Source organism: Protomyctophum parallelum (assembly GCF_964188405.1).
Source record: "Protomyctophum parallelum genome assembly, chromosome: 16".
NCBI classification, from domain to species: domain Eukaryota; kingdom Metazoa; phylum Chordata; class Actinopteri; order Myctophiformes; family Myctophidae; genus Protomyctophum; species Protomyctophum parallelum.
The window spans coordinates 5,751,538-5,773,940 of NC_139711.1; the positions used below are offsets into that span (position 1 = coordinate 5,751,538).

Consider the following 22,403-nt stretch of genomic DNA (forward strand, 5'->3'; position numbering starts at 1 on the left):
TTGGCCATGCTCCATCGAAGCCGGAGTGTTAAGTGCCCCTTGGCCCCATTTCCACTCTGCTAGTTAGTTAGCGCAGAGCGGAGCGCGCCAACAAGTGTGACATGTTAAGTGTGTGCACCGTGCACACATTTGTGTGCGCGCGTGTGTGTGGGAGGGAAGCGAGAGAAGCAAGTGCGGCATAAGTGACCTCATTTAAGGACACTAATGGTTGATTTTCGTTTCCAGCTTTCTGTATTCTAGTTCCAGCTGTGCTGTCCCACGCCCCACCCCCCCCTCACCCCCACCACCACCACCACCCCACCCCCATTTATTTTCTTCACGGTGTGACACGGCCGCTGGACTCAGCCAAGAGAGCTGATTAGTCAAAGATGCCTTCCAACTGTGCTTTAAATTCCTGTAAAACACAGAAAGACATGCTGTTGGCTGTAGCCGAGTGGGTAGAGAGGCCAGGCTCGGAAATTGGAATGTAGCCACGTCGGCCCTCAGCTCGCCCCGGTCTATGTCGGTGTCAAAGTGTATCTGGGCGAGACTCACAAGTCTTACGATAAGCGGACGTGGCAACACTGTTCTGTAGGGAGTGAAGGTGAATGGTGATAGAATAGCCTTGAGATTGTTTCTTTACTGTGATAATAGGGGTTTCTGGGCTGCATGCACTGTTGGCCTGCTCGTGTATGGATAATCACAGTAAAGACAGTCATCTCACCCTCCATCTCTCTGTCAAAACGCTAGGACCACCTGGCTGCAATTTGTAGCAGGACCCTGTAAAAAGTCTAAGCTTGTCACCAGGTTACTGTATATATATATTTGTATTTTTTACTACAATGATGACTTTATATGATGTTTTGTGAATTATTGTATTATTGTATTGTCTTTAAATGTCTCAAATGAAATACACAGGACCTCAACGGAGATGGGCTTGTTTGGGTTGTCCCGTTTAGCATTATTTATATACATATGTGCCACCATGCCTTTTTTTGCAAACTGTTAATAAAGTATTCAAACAATCAAAACACAAATCACCACTTTTGGGATGCTAGAGGTAAGAGCTCACAATTGTTATTCACTAGTTAATCTGTGTGTCTCTCTGTGTCTCTCTGTGTGTGTGTGTGTGTGTGTGTGTGTGTGTGTGTGTGTGTGTGTGTGTGTGTGTGTGTGTGTGTGTGTGTGTGTGTGTGTGTGTGTGTGTGTGTGTGTGTGTGTGTGTGTGTGTGTGTGTGTGTGTGTGTGTTCATGCATCAAGGTGGCAACAGAGAAAGACAACGGTGTTTTGTTGTACAAGGAGGACCACGACCCCCTTGCACTAGAGCTGTACCAGGGCCACATACGACTCATATATGACCTTGCCAGCTACCCACCCACCACCGTATACAGGTAGGCTAAGCACACACACACGCGCCCCCCCCCCCCCACACACACACACACACACACACACACACGCACGCACGCACGCACGCACGCACGCACGCACACAGTATAACTATACTGTATATTTCTGTGGTGCAACGTGGTTTAGAGACATGCAGAATACACAACATAGCATTGCATTCAATCAACAGTCATTGTCAACAGTCACTAAACATGAAAGGCTCACCTTCACAAAAGACAGATAATACAGTCCTGCTTCAGCCCCAGGATGCTAACATAATAATAATAATAATCTACACAGCTTCAATAGGAACAGGTAGTCCAAAGTCTAAGCACTAGGTTTCTGTGGCGTTTTCATGGTTGATACTTCTATTAAAATGTTTATGAAACGGTATGTTGTATGGCGATGTTGCATGTCTTTCAGTACTGTCCTACGTTTAAGATCACATTTCCATAATGGCGTAATAGCGTACAGCCGCTAAACCAGTGTGTGATCAAGTAACCATTTTTCGAGTCTTCAACTTTTGTCTACTGTAAGGGATACACATTATTGTGTTTCAGTCCATTAGCTGTTAAATGCAATACAGAGGGGGAGGGGGGGGGGGGAGGAGAGAGAGCGAGCGCGAGCGCGCGCGAGAGAGAGAGAGAGATACCGTAGAACATGAACCGAAGGCCACTTCATCCCAAGGGAAATCCGGCATGCAAGATGCGCCCACGTCACAACTTAAATGAAGGAATGTGGGGATTTGTGAATACAGGGAGGCAGAGACGGAGATAATGGGAGAGATGATCAGTTACGAGAAAGAAAGAAAGAGAGACAGAGAAAGACTCAGACAGTGAGCAGCAACTTAGAATCAGGAAGAGGGATGGAAAAAGAAAAGGAAAATAGAGGGGGGAATAAGGGACAACGCTATCGTTTTCACTTCTCTCTGCCTTTGCGGTTCTCCTTGCATACTGACGTCAAGCTGTGTGGATTTGGCTTGGCTCTCTCCTTTTGTCTCTGGTGGGCAAGGGAGGGGAAGTGTATCTACACTCTCTGTGTACTCTGTGCGTGCGTGCGTGTGTGCATAGATGAGCAGGAGAAGGGCAGCATGAGAATACAATTTTGATAACCAATAAGATAACCATGAGCTGAGACAAGAATGATACGGCAGGCACAAGGATGAGTCACAGGGCAGGAATCCATGTCACGATGGCCAAACAACAGTTACGGAAGACGTTTGTGCATTATGTTTCCTATTAAGAGTTTAGTAGTCTAAACTAACTAGTATGTTTCCTATTAAGAGTTTAGTAGTCTAAACTAACTAGTATGTTTCCTCTTAAGAGTTTAGTAGTCTAAACTAACTAGTATGTTTCCTATTAAGAGTTTAGTAGTCTAAACTAACTAGTATGTTTCCTCTTAAGAGTTTAGTAGTCTAAACTAACTAGTATGTTTCCTATTAAGAGTTTAGTAGTCTAAACTAACTAGTATGTTTCCTATTAAGAGTTTAGTAGTCTAAACTAACTAGTATGTTTCCTATTAAGAGTTTAGTAGTCTAAACTAACTAGTATGTTTCCTCTTAAGAGTTTAGTAGTCTAAACTAACTAGTATGTTCCCTCTTAAGAGTTTAGTAGTCTAAACTAACTAGTATGTTTCCTATTAAGAGTTTAGTAGTCTAAACTAACTAGTATGTTTCTTCTTAAGAGTTTAGTAGTCTAAACTAACTAGTATGTTTCCTATTAAGAGTTTAGTAGTCTAAACTAACTAGTATGTTTCCTATTAAGAGTTTAGTAGTCTAAACTAACTAGTATGTTTCCTATTAAGAGTTTAGTAGTCTAAACTAACTAGTATGTTTCCTCTTAAGAGTTTAGTAGTCTAAACTAACTAGTATGTTTCCTCTTAAGAGTTTAGTAGTCTAAACTAACTAGTATGTTTCCTCTTAAGAGTTTAGTAGTCTAAACTAACTAGTATGTTTCCTCTTAAAAGTTTAGTAGTCTAAACTAACTAGTATGTTTCCTCTTAAGAGTTTAGTAGTCTAAACTAACTAGTATGTTCCCTCTTAAGAGTTTAGTAGTCTAAACTAACTAGTATGTTCCCTCTTAAGAGTTTAGTAGTCTAAACTAACTAGTATGTTTCCTATTAAGAGTTTAGTAGTCTAAACTAACTAGTATGTTCCCTCTTAAGAGTTTAGTAGTCTAAACTAACTAGTATGTTTCCTATTAAGAGTTTAGTAGTCTAAACTAACTAGTATGTTTCCTATTAAGAGTTTAGTAGTCTAAACTAACTAGTATGTTTCCTATTAAGAGTTTAGTAGTCTAAACTAACTAGTATGTTCCCTCTTAAGAGTTTAGTAGTCTAAACTAACTAGTATGTTTCCTATTAAGAGTTTAGTAGTCTAAACTAACTAGTATGTTTCCTCTCAAGAGTTTAGTAGTCTAAACTAACTAGGTTTAACCTAGTTAGTTTAGACAACTAAACTCTTAAGATTAAACACACTAACCGTTAGTATGTTTCCTCTTAATAGTGTAGTAGTCTAACCTAGTTAGTTTAGACAACTAAACTCTTAAGATGAAACACACTAACCGTTAGTCTGTTTCCTCTTAATAGTGTAGTAGTCTAAACTAACTAGTATGTTTCCTCTCACGAGTTTAGTAGTCTAAACTAACTAGGTTTAACCTAGTTAGTTTAGACTACTAAACTCTTAAGATGAAACACACTAACCGTTAGTCTGTTTTCCTCTTAATAGTTTAGTAGTCTAAACTAACTAGGTTAGGAAACCACTAAATGACATGCAGTCCTGAGTGGGGGCGGACAAAACATCTCAATCATGAATTTGTTTAACTGTAAAATGTAACAGAAATACACAGTCAGATCCAGACAGAATTTAACTCAATATATACTGTGCACGTATTGTCTGTTTTCAGTTGGCACATGTACTGTATGAAATATCCTGTCTACAGTAACATGAATAGGATCAGATGGTTACATCTGGGGTTGCCTATACTGTAGCATGGCAAACACACATTTCATATTTAATTTCCCTTTTTTAGTTTTGTTCTACAGATTTTGTGCAGTATATTGTGTTTCCATGGTAATAAATGTAATGTTTCGTGTAGTTGGTGCACAGATGCAGATATCAGAATCCGCGGCAGGCGTACACAGTAGAGAAGGGGTTCTCAACGTTTTTGGCTGGGGACCCCCGGAAATGCTTTGGCCATGTCTCGCGACCCCCGCCCCCCACTCCCCCAATACCAATTGACCTTTACAATAACCTTATAATAATAGAGAAAATACATCGTAAATAAATGGGTGCAGTACTTAGTTTAGACAGTTTTTGGTTTAGACTAGTCATTGGTTAGACCAGTCATTAGTCCTACAACTACAACCTATCTCAAACCCTCACCCTAAACCTAACCTCCCACGGGGCAACACACCTAAACCTAACCTTAACCCAATGACTAGTCTAAACGAAGTATGCACCCCAAATAAATACTGAAACCAGATATAATCATTAAGGAAAGTTTATGCATCCACTATGTGTACTACAGTATGTAAATACTCTTAATTTCCATTCTTCAGCAATTCAGTTGCAAAAAATATATCATTTGGCGACCCCCTAGGGGTTGAGAACCCCTGCAGTAGAGCGTACTGTGGCGTTTAAAAGCTAAACCTAAAACAAAAAGAGAAAACCAGTATGACCTTAAGTGGAATGTTCGCTGGCACCCAGAAGCACCGACACTGGGTGAAAATGAGGAGAGCCAAGCGGGGGACAAGAGGAGGGAGCCCAGATGGAAGAGTGGAGCAATGGAAAAGATGTGATGAACCACAATGCAGAGGGAGGCCAAGAGGATGGGTTGAAAAGGTTAGAGAAGGAGAAAATGGACAGACAAACAGGTCAACCAACCAGTGTTGATTTCGTCGACGAGAAATGTTCCGTCGACTTTTTGACAAAAACTAAATGGAAACCAAATGAAAACTAAGCTATGATGACTAAAACTAAGACTAATGTATTGACAATTCCGTCAACGGCTAAAAACTAGACTAAAATGCTAGGAAGGGGACTAGTGGACAAGAGATCCAGTACGAGTCATTTTACACTTGGTTGCGTGCTGAAAAAAGCAGATCTACGAGCTTGTAGATCTGCTATTTCCAGCAAGTGTAAAATCAGTCATCACGACAACATCAAGGCCCACCAAAATACATTTTAGTCGACTAAATCAACTGTAGATTTAGTCAACTAAAATCTTATGACATTTAGTCGACTAAAACTAGACTAACACACTAAGACATTCCAGGTGACAAAAATGTGACTAAAATTAAATGAAAACTATTCAAGAGACTATGACTAAAACTAAAATCAAAGTTTGCTGCCAAAAACAACAGTGCAACCAACACACAGATCTATAAACAGCCCAACCAACAGACGGACAGACAGACAAATCAACTAACAGCCCAACAGAGAGTGAAGAATGAAACCCAAAGAATGGGTCAATTTGATCTTTTCTTTTGACTTTCTTTGCCTGTGAAATAAAACAGCACGGGGTAAAAAGAAAATGGATGGATGGAGTCAGCTGAAAGAAAAGACATCAGACGCGGGAAAACGGCAGGGAGGATGAGAGGATGAGAGGAGCGAGGGATGGCGGGAGGGGATTGAGAGAAAGTGAGGAGGACGACGAGGAGGGGAAGTGAAGGAGAGGAAAGTAAAACCACAGGTTGAGCCAGGGAATTATCCCTGTCTGCTTCCGTTAAGATTGACATGGACCACGCCTGACAGACAGAAGAGAGAGAGGGGGGGCTGTGGAGGGAGAGGGGGAGAAAGAGAGGGAGAGAGAATAAAAGAGGAAATCGGGTTCGAGGGACATGAAAAGAGAGGGACAGAGAGCGAAGAAGGGAGACAGGGTAGGGAAACCAAGGAGGGAGGTAATAAGGGAGGAACGGAAAAAGAGGAACAAAATGGGAAAGACAAAGAGAGAGGAGGAAGTGCGAGAGATGGAGAAAGAGAGGAGAGAGGGAAAGAGAGGAGAAAGTGTGAGAGACACGTTGCAAGCGCCAAACCATCCCTATAAAGCCAGCGCTAAGTACTAAGTAAACACTGTCTGTGTGTTATTGTTTAACGTTTGCCAAACTGGAACCAGAGAAGGCCCCGTCTCCTAGCCTGGGGCTCGCTTGAGCACACACTTCCCATGGATCCCCCCCCCCCCTCTCATGTGCCTGTCGTTTTGCTGCCAATGCGTGGTCTTATCTGACCCTCATTTGGAAAATACGTGTTCAAACGATACTGGACACTTTATGCAACATGTCTTTTAAAAACACTGCAAGCTCAAGTGCAGCATTAATGGCACGACATGGCGCTGGCTGGCTATATCGACACACACACACACCAGCTCCTACAAATACACCAGGGTTTGTAAGATCCAAAGCCCAGAGACCGGGCGGGGGTCAGCACCTGGGATGTTTGTGTGAGTCAAACCCTGGATGGATACTGAAATAGAGCAGGGGAGGAAAAACAGGCGAGAGTGAAAACATGGAGTGAGAGAATTAAGAGAAGAGGCTGGAGGAGGAGAGAGAGAGAGTGAGCAGGAAGCGAAGGTGAGTCAGCGAAGAAAAGGGATAAAGAGGGAGAGATGAGAGCTATACAAGACCCTCTCTGTAACCTCATTAGCAACAGATCAAAGTGTTTATACGTGTGTGTGTGTGTGTGTGTGTGTGTGTTACTAATGTGGTGCCCTTTATTAAATGCCACATTAATCCTTCCATCGGGTCAAACGGGCAGAGAGGAGGGGTTAGGATAGACAGGTGAGTGGAGGGAATGAGGAATATAATGGATGCAGAAGGGCACATTAAAGGAAGGAGAATGGAAAGATGGGATGAAAATGAAGGAGGGAGGATAGAGATGGGTGTATCGGATATAGCAAGGGGGGGAATGGAAGGAAAGGTAGAGAGATTAAGAGAGCGAGAACGAGATGGAGATAAAGGGATTTTTATCAACTCCTTTTTTCATAAAAGTGTTTGCTATACATTCCTATTCTTTGTTTTTCATCTACAAACATGACTCCCACACAAAAAAAGCACACCTTCATTGACCCAAATACTCAAGTACTCAATACACAAGTCCTCCATTTTTATTTATACTCAAAACAATACTTGTGCATTAACTAAGTTCTTAAAAACTACTCCTCCATTTTTTCTTTCCTACTTTAAAGGGAGGGAGGGAAGGCCCGATTCATAGATTGCATTACATTTTAGAAGGAATGGAGTGAAAAGAAGGGATGAAAGGAGAGAGCAGAGAGAGAGAGAGAGAAAGAAAGGGATGCAGAGGAGTTGTGGAAATTAACCATCATATGAATCAAAAAATCTCAATCAACTGCCAGCTGCATACTGTACGTCAGCGATGACCAACCGATCACCAGCCTGAATCTTCTTTCACATCACCTCTTTATTCTATTCTGTATGTTTCGCTGACCTGGATCATGTAGGGAAACCAAAACAGAAATTGTGTTTTCAGGTCGCAGCTGGATCTGGGCCCAGGGCACTGTGGGGGACTGACAGCAAGTACCCTTCAAGACAAAATAGTGACTTCCACCAGTACATTTAATGAGAAAATTATCACCATTCTGTCATGAAGCGGTGTTCATAAAAATGGTTTCACCTGGACTTTACGTCCTCCAACAGTGTTGTCACAGTTGGAGACAGAGTAGTTGAAGCCAAGCCCAATACGGATTCACAGCTGGTGGGACATTTGTTTCAAGGATCTTATATTCAGACAGTAGGAGGCTAGGAGCTACAGCAACCTCCGCCTCTCTTCTACCGCAACATCGGACAGCATTTAGCAGGACAATATTTGTCACGCATTCTCGCTTCACGCTCGCACGCTATAGGAAACAGGTGTTAACGGTGACAAACTGGGTACTGCATTGGCCATTTCTTTTTTTACTCTAAGTAAAAGTATCAATACTGCATGATATAAATATACTCTGCTACAAGTAAAAGTCTAGAATTCAAAATGTACTGGAGTAAACGTACAAATGTATTGGCTTCAAAATGTACTTGAAGTACTAAAAGCTAAAGTAGTCGTATGCAGAATATTTTGTTTGTTTTCAAATGTATAAAAATATTTTTTAAATATTAGATCTACAAGCTTGTAGATTGGCTATTTTCAAATAGCAAATACTGTATATAGGGCTGAAGTGGTTAATAGATGTTTTGTAATAATAATCCAAATCTACAACGTAAGTAGTAACTAAAGTTGTCAAATAAACGCTGTTGTATTATAGATAGGGTGACATCACAAGCTGGCTCCTAAACTAGCCTACAGCAGATGGCCAGTTCGCCACCCTGGCTTGACACCACCAGAGATGTCAAGCTCCACGCAGGTTTGGGGTTGGGTCACCCTTTAATATCACTGCAGCTGATGCCATCTAACTGCTAGCACATGTTGCTAGCTTAGCTTAACCTTTGCTTCGTGACCAAGTTAACTCAGTGTAAGGGTGCCTCGCATGAATAAACATTTAATCGTAAGGATATTTTTTTAATTAATGTGTGAATTCCAACCAGTTCCTTTCCCCTCCATCAAGTGGCCCGGCTGGCCAGGGGGAGGCAGTTTAGAGACCAGGATTACTGCATGCTTTTTAGAATATAGTGTAACTGTTGAAAGAAATCTGACCAGTCTGAAGTGAGTGGTGCTGTACTGTACTCGTGCTGCAGACAGTACTATACTGTATAAAATGGGGGTCAACAAACGCCATTTCCGTACTCGGACGGTCAGACAGACACAGCCAGGGACACACATAGCTGAGTGGCTAGCACCACTCTAAAAAGGGATATGGCATTCAACCCAGTGGACATTGCCATGGCTAGTATTTATTGTTAGATGTCGGTATATATGCATCATGATATAAGTGTTTTAAGTGCCTCGTTCATGGAATATTTTGTTTTCCCCCCTCACAACTACAAATGTGATGATATTTTGGGTAGAATCGTTCTAAAACCTTGCTGCTGTTCCACATAATTGAAGAAATCACAGACAGACAGAGAACATTGATTTTGCACCAATCCATATGAGTAAAATCAGTCTTATCACCTTAGATATGATCGGTTGAAGATAAACCAGCGGAGTAGCAGCAATAGAAGAATAAAATGTTAAGAGAGCAATAACTTGAACGGCAAACCACTCCCGCAGGCAGCCCAGCTGCCGGCTGGAGGTAACCACGGTGATGCAGGGCTGAAATTGGGCTTGTCTGGTAAACATCAATTTAACCAGATTGGACTGGTAAACACACACACACGTGCGCGAGCGCGCACAGGCGCACACACACACACACACACACACACACACACACACACACACCATATATACCTCTGGTTTAGGAAACCTTGTAAGTATAAAGGATAGGCAGTGGCCAATTAGATTTAAGAGCGTAAGCTGATCTGTGTGGTTGTTCTGGACCTGAATAGCTTTTATACGCACACAGATAAAGTCAACGAAAACGCTAATGATTTCGGAGTTTGTGTTGTATAGAAGGTGGTCTCAGGTATTTGAGAGGTTTTTGGGAGTCAAACGTGTGTGTGTGTGTGTGTGTGTGTGTGTGTGTGTGTGTGTGTGTCTACGGGTGCACAGACTATTTGATTTTGGACTGACAGGAAATTGACTTCCCCTGCAGGCTTGGGTGAACAGGACGAGAGAGAGAGAGAGAGAGAGAGAGAGAGAGAGAGAGGCAGAGTGGTTGAAATCTGCAACGGTTCTGTGTTTGTTTTTATTGAATTCCATAATGGGCCACTTTTAGCTAATACACAGGGCCAACCCAGCCAACTTCAAAGAGCCTCATGCACGCGCACACACTTTCAGACACAGAGACATACATTCACTCTCGCACAGACACACCGTACTGTAGGTATGCACGTGCACAGTGCACGCGCCACAGTAAAATATCAGTCAAGGTTCTGGAGAAAGTCCACTTGTCCAAACACTGATGAAGCCCGATATTGGAAAACATCACGCACGCACGCACACAGAGCACACACACACACGAGTGCACATACACACCCTCTCTCTCTCTCTCTCTGCCGGTTATATACTGCCACCCTGTGGTGATGTTGTACCATAGCAGTGTCATAGCTCCATGTGTGTTATTCACTGGTATCCACATACTATTCACGTATCACTTACTACTAATATTCACTATCTATGGAACTATGTACTATGTATGGAACTTTGTTGCTACCAAAACTAAATATCTTTCTAATGATAAAAGTTGTGATATTCATCAGGATGCGTCAGTTCAAGTTCAATAGATTCTTTATCAGGCTACTAATCCACAGAATTTAGATCCTCATCCGATCAGATTGGATCCGTTCACTGGGGATCTGCAGTACATTAGGGTCATGTCCGTTCCCAGCTCAGATACATGTCAAGATGCCCTCAGCCCAAGCTCAGCTGTACTCGCCAAATTCTCTTAACTTGACACCTGGGATAATGCAGCGTGGAACGTACGAGAGGGAGGAAAAGAGCAGGCGTTGAGGTGGGAAAAGGAAGCAGGGAGAGAGCAGAGGAAAGAGAAGTGTAGAACACCACCCAATGTAACACTTCCTCAAGCCAAACTGTCTTGACGAATCACCCGTCAACTCAACAGACGAGGAGGAGGAGGAGGAGGGGAGAGGAAGCAGCCAAAGTGGGAATAATAATGTGAAAATCAGAGGATGTTAGCGCTGCAGAGTAGCGTCACTGGGATTGGGATGATTATAACAGGCCTGCTTCAAAGTAAGCCTTGCCGAGCCATGAGGCCACTATAGGTAGTGTGAGGCAGCTCAGTAGTGTGAGACAGCTTGATGTACAAGTACACCCCCTGGACATGATTTACAAGTCCACCCCCTGGACATGATTTACAAGTCCACCCCCTGGACATGATTTACAAGTCCACCCCCTGGACATGATTTACAAGTCCACCCCCTGGACATGATTTACAAGTCCACCCCCTGGACATGATTTACAAGTCCACCCCCTGGACATGATTTACAAGTCCACCCCCTGGACATGATTTACAAGTCCACCCCTTGGACATGATTTACAAGTCCACCCCCTGGACATGATTTACAAGTCCACCCCTTGGACATGATTTACAAGTCCACCCCCTGAAGAAGGCCGAAAGGCCGAAACGTTGGTCACTAATAAATATACAGCATCGTTGCTACGAGTGTGCGGCCTTTTTCTCTTTTTTACAAGTCCACCCCCTCTACATGATGTACAAGTCCACACCCTCTACACGATGTACAAGTCCACACCCTCTACACGATGTACAAGTCCACCCCCTCTACACGATGTACAAGTACACCCCCTGGATATGACGCTAGTATGTCACAGGGACTTAGCCCAGTCCAACCATTGATGCTGAGTGCCAAGCAGAGAGGCACTGGGTCCCATTTTTAGAATCTTTGGGGATCGAACCCCGACCTCCTGTTGTTTGCAGAGCAAAGTTTATCTGTAAATGACACGGTTTACATAGCCGAGCCATGTAATAAAGTATGATAAATTATGAAAAATGAATAAGCACTTATTGCAGGGTCTGGAGAGGGAGTGAGTGGCCATGGGGATCTGTGCTGTGTCAGTGTGTCCCACACAAACCCAACAGACAACATCCCTGTTGCTACCGTTTACACTGCTCCTCCTTTTTGCCCACTCAGCATTTTCTATATCGCCCGACGATGGCCCGCCTCCAGAACTCACAGCCAACATTTCAATTGGCCGTTAGCATAACATCACTTGTAACCTAAAAAAAATAAAAACAAATGTACTATAAACAGTTGTCAATCAAAAGCAGGCCTCCGGGCTCCTTAGCTCGTTAGCCAATAAGAGGCCGGGGACACAGGGAAAGCTTTGTCCTGGTGTTTAGCTCTGAGGTCTAGGGGAGACCACCAGCGTCCTTTAGTGTTTTCCTTGCGTTTCGCTTGTTTTCGCCGGTAAGAGCATAAGGACCATGGGGTGAACGGAGGCACAGTCAACTTTACTACCCCACTGTCTCTCTCTCTTTCCCTCTTGTCTATCTCTCTTGGCCATGCCAAACCACTGTCTCTACAGCTGTCTGTCTCTTCTCCAGCAAAAACCACACACACACACACACACACACACACACACACACACACACACACACACACACACACACACACACACACACACACACACACACACCCCACCCCTCTCTCCCTCTCTCTCTCTCTCTCAGGGTCAGGCATGGTCCAAAAGGTCATCCCTTTTCAGATTAAACATTATTTCCTTGTAACAAACATGGTGATATATATTCAATATTATCGGCCAAAGGCCAAAACATTGCATATCTACAAGCTTACTGTACATCACATGCCGATTTCACACACTGTGAGCTCATCTTATAGCCCCCCATCTTGTCTTTATATTTTGTATCCATCACAAAAGCACATCGAGCTGAATTCTATGTGTGAAAGATGCTACAGTATAGTTACTCTATAGCTTTATCTTGGAACAAAAGGAGAAACGTGAAACGACGACTTGGGAGAAGTTGGGAAGTTTGCTTTGGGGTCAGACGATTTACAGTCTGCTCCACAATGAAGAATGTTAATGGTATTAAAGAAAATGCAGTGCTAACCCTGTGTACTTCCATTTCCCTGTGTGTGTGTGTGTGTGTAGCGTGGAGTCAGTGAACGACGGTATGTTCCACTCGGTGGAGCTTCTGATCCAGAACCACTCTCTGAGCCTGGTGGTGGACCACGGAGCCCCCAAGAGTCTGAGCAAGCTACCACGACAGCCCTCCGTCGACCACACCACGCAGCTCTACATAGGAGGTACGTGCACGCACGCACGCACGCATGCACAGTATACATGTATACTGTAGTGTACACACACACCTGTAGGAGGAGGAAGGATTTAGCACAACTGCCGCACCACAAAAAAGGATGTCACACATTCACACTGTAGTTGTTTTTTCGTGGGCGTGGTGCACCGAAGATAGCAGAACCGACGAGCTCACAAAGCGCTGCGATGTGTTGTGTGAGCTTGTAGATTTGCTATTTTCGGTGCACATAAGTACACCTTAAGTCAGTCGTTCTCAAAGTAGAAAAAGGAAAGTAGTTCCTAATACAGCATCACAGTAATTTTAACCGTGCACTTTATCGGCTTTTCAAAAATAGCAGATCTACAGGCTGACAAGAGTGTCACTTCATGCCGCGCTGTGACCTTGTACTGTACATCTGCTATTTTTTAAAATCTTTTGAGAAATATCATATTTGGAAAATTGCTTGGAAAAAAAAGTAGAATTGTCACTTCTGGGGGCAGGGGTTGAAACCAAGGTCTCAGAGGCACCTTCAAAAAAGTACAGGTTCCGTTTTCCTAGTAAATTGTCCATTATAAAATGATATTTTAATTACTTTTTGGGGAATTTTCTGGGGCTGTGCGATAAAAAAGGTCATACCTCAATTTGTATGCCAAATACCTACTGTACATAGCTATTAATATGCATGGGTTCATGCGTCCCCTCTCAAACAAGCACTTGCAACCTGAAAACAAACTCCACCTGCCGAAAGTTTTATTTACCTGCGACTATTTACCTGCCCATGTGGGCAACCCTTAGTGTCAAGTGTCAACGCCCGGCACAAAACATTTCCAGATGGCGCGGTCAATGCATATGAATTCTCAGAGGTCTGAGAACTACTGCCTTAACCCATTTCTGGCGGGAACCCCTTTTGGTGTTAGCATCATGTTATGCTTTAGCTATTGAAAAATAGCAGATCTACAAGCTCGAGCTCGTAGATCTGCTATTTTTGAAGAATCGAAGAACGACTGACATAGAAACATATCTTTTTCACAAAACTGTCAGGATGTAGAAGACCCCTACATTCATTCCTACTTTCACTACTGTCCTCTCTCTCTCCCTCCCTCCCTCTCCTCTCAGGAGTGCCGTCCCAGGTGGCGGCGTCAGGCCTGCGCCTCAGCCCGGAGCGCTCCCTTCCCTCCTCCCCCGCCCAGGCCTTCAGCGGCTGCATTCACAACGTGCGCATCAATGGCGAGCTCCAGGACCTCCAGGCCTCCCGGGGGGCCTCGTCGCAGGCCCCCGCCCAGGGCAAGGTACAGTAGGAAGAGAACCACGGCACGCACGTACACACACACAGGCAAGGACAGGAGAGAGAGAGAGAGAAAGAGAGCAGTGGTGGGGAAAAAGCGCTCACAATTTTTACTTGGTGAAAGTACAAAAGTATTGGTGTCAAAACGTACTTAAAGTACTAGAGCTGCCAACGAATATTCTATATCCGAATATATTTTCGAATCAAAAAAAATAATGAATAACCGAATATATAAAATTAAGGTTTGAATAAAAAATAATAATACAAAATATTTTTTATTTATTATTGTTATTAGATGTCGCGAGACCATGGTGCCATGGTGCCATGGGTAAGCGACGTGTTGTGACTTGTGAGCTTGTAGATTAGTTATATTTGCCACGCGACACGCCGACACCGGCATACATTAAAGAATAAATCAGCTCTGCCTCGTACTCTTCCTAGCAGCGCAGCCTGCGTAGTGAGCACAGGGCGGGCGGGGCCGCGGGAGCCTTTTACGTTCTTTGCGCAGTGAGTGTACGCTGCTCAGAAAGGGTGAATCTTCCGTCAACAGCGTATCTAGTGATCAGAATCTGGGTCGGTGTTGTTTCGGACAGACGGGAGAATCATGAAGCGACTTTATCCTTCAGGAAATTATAAGAAGATAAATATAATGCGTAAGGATGAAATGTGGTGCCGGGTCCGGCAGCAGCAGCAAATGCAATGCAGTGTACTGTTCTGTGAATTAATTGCTCATTTAAGAAAAAGAAAGTTTTACTGGAGAAGGGAGAATGCATGCGTTGTGTTCCAACTTGCTTTTCAGCAGCACCAATGCGCGGAGAGAGAGTTGCGCCAGCAATGCGATCTTAAATGTTATGTCTCAGGTTGTATTGGTGTAAATATAATTATTAATAAATCCGAATGGTTCGAATTGAAATCCGAAATCCGAATGGGTCGAATTGATCGAATCCACATGGGTTTTTAAAACGAATATCCGAATCAAATTTTTTGACAATTACAGCAGCACTATAAAGTACCAAACGTAAAAGTATTCATCATGCAGAACGTTTCAAGTTTTCAAATGTGTATATATAAATATATGAAAATAGCCGATCTATTGTATTGTATGTATATTGTCTTGTTTAGTTTGTATTGTCAATTGTCAGTCGTTTCGTTTGTCTGAAAATTCAATAAAAAGTAAATTAAAAAAAAAGAAGAAAATAGCCGATCTACAAGCTCACAGTGCATCGTGATGTGCCACATTGTAGATCGGCTATTTGAAAACGTTTTCAAATGGCTGAAATGAAGTTGTTAATGTATGTTTTGTAATAATATTAATAATCAAAATCTACAAGTAAATATAGTGACTAATGTTTTCAAATAAATGTAGTGGAGTAAAGGTACAATGTTTCGATCCGAGTAGAAGTAAAAGTGTTGGAAATTGGAAATACTCAGTAAAGTACAAGTGCCTCAAAATGTTACTTAAGTACAGTACTTAAGTAAAATGTACTCAGTTACTTTTCACCACAGAGAAAGAGCGAGATGGGCCCCCAAATAATTGGCAAATCACTAAGATTTCACTCATGACATTATTACAAAAATATGATATAAATAAGTACCAGTGAACGTGATGCGGAGACGTAGAAGCCCATAACCATTGATCACCGGGTGTTGTATAAACATGAAACAGCAGTTCAACAGCAGCTCATGATCACAGAAACAATATTTTGACACAACCCAGCCTATATGCAAATTAAGCTGTCAGTGGTTACCATTCGTTTTACCCATGATGATCCTGGTAGTTTTTTGCACAGAGCTTGCACAAACCTCCAGTCCAAAGTTCTTGTTTTTTTATGGGGTTTTTATGCCAAATTCTCCCCATAGACGGTAGCAACCCTAACGGGAACACAGGCTCTTTTTTCCCCATTTCCCGACAATTGAAAGTAACAAACAAGGTTTCAATCAATATTAACCCATACAAAGCGGGAAAGCATGTGTGCCCTCCCTGGCACAAATCATTTTCAGATAATTTGAGAGAACTACTGATTTTCTGTCGACTACCTTTTTTCACTGACAAAAACGAAATAAAAACTAGGTTATGATGACTAAAACAAGACAATCGTCAACAAATAAAAACTAAAATCTTATGGAGGGACTAGTGGAGAAGAGATCCAGTAGAACTGAATGACAGTTCATTTCATGCTTTGTTGTGTGCAGGTGTGCGTCGCTCCAAAAAATTGCCTCACAGCGTGTCGCGCATCTGCTATTTTCAGCACCACCACGACCCGCCAAAATACATTTTTTGGCGATTTAGTAGACTAAAACTAGACTAAAAACTAAAACATTTCAGATGACTAAAACTAAATGGAAGTTGTATTGAAAAAAAAAGTAAATGAAAATCAACACTGTGTGCTCCTCCAGGCTGAGGGCATCCTACCAGGGTGCCACTCCTGCAGCGTGTGTGCTCAGGGAGCCTGTCGGCAGGGAGGGGACACGGGGGTGACGTGTGAGTGCCCGCCCGGCTACACCGGGGCCCTGTGTGACCAGAAGACCTTGCCAAGCCCCTGTCAGAACAGCAGGTATGACGGGGATACATGCAGTACACTAATGTGTGTACACACGCTACACACACACACACACACGGTGACACGTACACTGTTATTGATACACACTCAAATATCCCCATTAAGCCTTGAATCACATTCTTACGCCAATAACCGATGGAGTCTCAAAGTGTGTCCTACTGACCGATGATGACCCCGGGTATCCAATTATTGGCTCAGGAATGCGAAACACACACACACACACACACACACACTAATGACTGTCCCCTCGTCGTCCCCCAGATGTGCCCATGGCCTGTGTGTGCCTAAGGGCCAGTCGTACAGCTGCCAGTGTGCAGAGGGCTTCCAGGGCCAGTACTGTGACCGACGGCAGGAGGCCCCCGCCTGCAGGGGGCGCCGCTGTGGCCGCGGAGAGTGTCGCGTCTCAGAGGCGGGAGAGCCGCTCTGTCACTGTCAGCCTGGCTACACTGGACAGAGCTGTGAGACCGGTGGGTGAGAGAGAGAGGGGTTAGACGAGAGAGAGAGAGAGAGAGGGAGAGAGAGGGGGGGGGGGGGGAGATAGAGAGGGGAGAGAGGGATAGAGAGACGGGACAGAAATAGGTGGGGAATAGATAATAGGAGGGAAAGGGATAAGGTAGCAGAGGAAAGGAGACAGACAGACAGACAGACAGACAGACAGACAGACAGACAGACAGACAGACAGACAGACAGACAGACAGACAGACAGACAGACAGACAGACAGACAGACAGACAGACAGACAGACAGACAGACAGACAGACAGACAGACAGACAGACAGACAGACAGACAGACAGACAGACAGACAGACAGACAGACAGACGGGAAAGGCCAAAATGACTACTGTAGTATGTATATAGGAGGCAAAGGATCAAGGGTGTAAAACTCTGTAACTGTACTCATGAAGAGGACTACGTTCATACATTAAATACTAGTGCCTCTACCTCCAATGTTCTCATGCCTCCTCCCCCTCCTCCCTCCCCCTCTCTCAGAGGTGACGTGCCAGGGCGAGATGGTGCGGGAGCAGCTGAAGCGCCACCACCCGCTGAAGACGTGCACGTCCACCAGCAAGGTCCCGCGCATGGACTGCCACCGCTCCTGCCAGGCGGCAGCCGCCGGGGCGAGCCCGGGCACGTGCTGCGGCCCCACCAAGAGCCGCAAGAGGAAGGTGGCCTTCCGCTGCACCGACGGCAGCTCGTACTCCGAGGAGATGGAGACGGCGCTGGAGTGCGGCTGCGCCAAGTGCCCCTCGTTGTAACACCCGCTGCACCCCAACGCCGTCGAGGAAAAAGAACAAAGCGGCGACCATGACGACACTATACCACCACTGAGGATGGCGGCCATTTTGTGTTTGTTTCTTTCTGGGGGTGGTTTCACCCGCCCACCGTTTTCTGATGTCCACGGCACCCCGTTTTGGGATTCTTTTGTTTTGTCACGTCAATGACGCCGCCATTTACGGGATTCTTTTGCACGTGTCCACATTTTTGTGGCTTTTTATTTTATTTTTTTCAACAATTTGATTTGACCGTCTACGATTTGCCATCAGGAGAAACTGCAAACAAAAGCCGAGAAAGGGACCTGTGACTGTGTGTGTGTGTGTGTGTGTGTGTGTGTGTGTGTGTGTTAGTGCGTGTGTGCGAGTGTGTGCGTGTGTTTTTGACAAGAGAGAAAATATATTGTAACATATAAGTGAGGAGGAAAAAAAAAGCATAGAACTTATTTTTATTATGGGATTTTTCTAAAAGATGAAAAAAAGGACTGATGACTTTTGTTCAGTTTAAATGTGTTGATTATACAATGTGTCATATATGAAAAGTTATTTTGTACCTTGTAAGAAGAAAAAGTACACAACAAAATAGATTAACATTCCTAAAAAAAAAGTATATGAATTTATATGTATGTATAAATCTATATAAATATTTACCCTAACCCGATGAATTTTATATTTTCTAACTGTATTTGCATGATGTGTATGTGAATGTTGATGAGAGGGAGGCTTCGGACACTGAGAGTGGAGGATTATCATTTAAAATGGCCGCCAAGGCGGGAAGGAGCGGCGCTGCAAGCTCTCTCTTTTCGGGAAAAATAATAAATGCTGGCAGTCTTTTTGTCCTCCCAACTGGAGGCTAAAAAAGGAACTATGTGCCTTGATAACCTGCCATGTAATCTAATGTATGGACATCATCCTCACATGCGTTTCTCTTAGAAGAAATCACAGACTCTTTCCACAGAGGTGAATGAACAGGTCATGCTAAGGTTGTGCCATAGGAAACAATGCATACATTGCTGTATTTTGCTTGTTTATAATTTTCTTCTTTTTTTTGTTTTTTTTTGCTATTACACACCAGACTTGGGCTCGAATGGGCTATGATTCAAATGTTGGACAGATAGGGTACTTTCATCATGTTTGATTGCTTACACTAAACTGAAACAGGGCAGATAAGGGTAAACCCACTGTTAAGCCCAACGTACTAGGTCTTGGGCAGTATAAGCGCCTGTGCTAGTATATGGATGTAAAACAAAGGGCTGCCTACGAGCGACACCAAGCCACCAAAATGGTGGATCTCCTAGAAGATAATGCCAGCGTGATGCCAGGTTCACAAGCCCACCAGGAAGAATATCCCCATTCAAATCAACATGTTTGGACTTGATACTAAAATCTCTCCCGTTGGTGTGTATAGTAGTTTGAAGTTTGTTTGCCAATGTCACCAAGCCAAGGTTTATGTGGAAGGCAATACGGCTTCACAGTAGAATGTGACCAGAACGTTGAAGAGATATTCATGTTTCGCCGGTTATGCGATTCACTCTACCAGTATTACTTTGTGGTCCATCCATAGTCAGATCAAATAACATTGAAAAAATAATTTGTGGTCAGCGCATCAAATTTTCGGAGATCTTCATTGTGCATGTATCAGCATACCCACAGTATTAGGAACAAAGACACAACACACAAGTCCTGACTTGTTATACTGTCAAATCAAGCTGTTCCTTCCAGAACAAAGTGCTGGCGTCTGTCAAACCAAATGCCAGTCGTGGCAGACCATTCATTTTAAACAACTGTAAAGAGAGGGCAAACTTGTAGAATGGCAACATCTATACCTTAAATCTGTTAACAATAAGTTATCATAACCTGGGGTACAGGTGTTGCTGAATCGCCATGGCATTCAACCCCGTCCATACCGCAGGTATCTAACACTATACAATAATCTAGCTACTACTGTATCGTTTCACTTTTTAAAAACACACATTGTTGCTTTGTTTACTACTGGGTGCGGGTGCCAGGCATTGTGACACACTTGCAGTTCATTTGGAATTTATTTACGGCTTCATTCTTCAGGTTGTTTATGGTTTGACATGCTTATCAGTATTATACTGCCTTGTTTGCCAGTTTCACCTATATCCACTATTCCCACCCCCAGTTTCCTAGATTAATTCCTCCCCCTCTATCCATCTTCCATCCAACCTACGTTCCACACTCATTTCCTATCCCTTCTACCTCCCCCATCTTATTTTTCCTCCATTCCCTATTTTGGTCCTTACTTCCTTCCATCTTTTCTTCCATAAAATCTTCATCACAATCCTAAACTTCTTTTATTTCTTTATTTTCTCCGTCTGCTATTTCTTCCTCCCCAATAGTATCACTCTTTACTGGTATTGAATTCCTCTGTGAACAGAAAAACACCGTACAACATCCCTGTATGAGATGGATGCCTTATTCATAAACCCATGATAATAATAAGTCCGAAATATATACAGTTTTCGCATTCTCCATGGCCATAGGTGAAAATAACGTGAATATGTGATCATGGATACATAATGTTGAATGTTGAAATTAAACTACCATTGAAACTAAAGTGTGCTCGCTGGTCTTGCTTACTTCTGAACACAGTTCTTAAATGCATTAATTCGATTGAATTAATTAATCATTGTATTTATGTATACAATTTAATTTAATGAGTCAAAGATATTCTTCAAATTATGCCATATAGATCATAATTAAATGGATGTAGTGAAAGAGAACATGAAGTTAGTTGGTGTGAGAGAAGAGGAGGCAGAGGAGTTGGAGGCAGATGATTCGCTGTGGTGTCCCCTGAAGGGAAAAGCCGAAAGGAACAGAAGAAGACTCATGATTTACCCCAATATAAAGTGGGAGATGAATTACTGAGCAGCAAAGACAATTGGTTTAGTTCATTTTTAAGACGATCCCTCAAAATGTCATACAGTATGTCATGACATTTTTTCTTTGCATTAGTAGTGGGGAAAGACCTACAGTACATGCCCCTGGAGTATAGCCTCTTTCTCCTAAGCTTGGTTTATGGTCAGGTCCACCATAGCCACGGAAACCCAGACGTTTTTATTTCCTGGAAGAAAAATAAAGTCTGGCCACTTCAATTCGGCATAGAGTAGTGCAAACGTCGATCACTCTCTGCTGATTTCTGATCGTCTGCACCTTTGTTAAATTGAAGCACACACACACACCCGTACACACACACACTCCTCTCTCTCTCTGTCGCTCTAATTAATTAGTCTTATGTCACACAGCTGTGTGGCCGGGAGCTGCCTATGCCATAGAAAGCATAGGTGGACCGCAGGCTAGGTCCACCATGACATTGTGCTGCAAGCAAAAAAGTCCAGATCTACAAGCATAAATCATGCTTCAGACAGAGGTCATGTTTGCCATAATTTATACATGGTCGTTTGACGTAAGAGACGGTATAAGAGCATTACCATCATGCCAGTAACAACAACCCTCCAATAAGCAAAGGTCATAGCCAGCTTGGTTTGATCAGCAGCATCTAAGTCAGGCCAACTGAAACTAGTACATTCGACTTTGACTCTCAACAAAGTTTGCAATGTCAGTTCCAAGAAACGCACATAGTTGTGCCAATATACTAATGTAGGTCAAGGAACCGAAGTTCAACCACAACCCTATATATAACGGTGAATTCACTGTTGCATTTCACTGATCAGCACTACAAGACAGGTAAATACTGTCTTTATCCATCGTACTTTTGTGTATAAATTGCCAACATAAGAAATTGCTCAATTGTAAAAAAGCTAATTCAGAGTTGGTAAGTATGTTGCTGTAATAACAGATCACATCATGTTGTGTTTTGACATCTTGAATTTACATTCTAAAAACATTTTTAAAAGAAAAAACTATTGTGAGCTGGTACTGTAGATCTGCTATTTTCACATTATGAATTTAATACCCCGTGACCTGAATTCTCCGGTGATATCCTTTTAGACTAAGTGCTGTACTCTGTACGGTTTACATTTCTGCCAATTAAATTATTCAATCAATCAATCGGCTATTTCAACTATTTCTGAAATTGTGCTCAAGTGGTTAGTGTACTATTTTTGTAGTTTTGGGTTACAGGGTCTCTTCCTAGAAATGTAGTGGAATGTCTTGA

General features: G+C 43.1%; 1 protein-coding gene across 1 annotated transcript; it reads left to right on the forward strand.

Annotated features, from left to right (window-relative positions):
• The first annotated feature begins 1,244 nt into the window (after positions 1 to 1,244).
• Positions 1,245 to 20,833, forward strand: LOC310873094 (slit homolog 3 protein-like). Its single transcript, XM_083785387.1, has 6 exons — positions 1,245 to 1,371; positions 13,002 to 13,156; positions 14,263 to 14,435; positions 16,829 to 16,986; positions 17,254 to 17,459; positions 17,982 to 20,833. Exons 2-6 carry the CDS (start codon positions 13,024 to 13,026, stop codon positions 18,245 to 18,247), a joined length of 936 nt encoding a protein of 311 aa, XP_083641513.1. The 5' UTR covers positions 1,245 to 1,371; positions 13,002 to 13,023; the 3' UTR covers positions 18,248 to 20,833.
• The last annotated feature ends 1,570 nt before the right edge of the window (positions 20,834 to 22,403 follow it).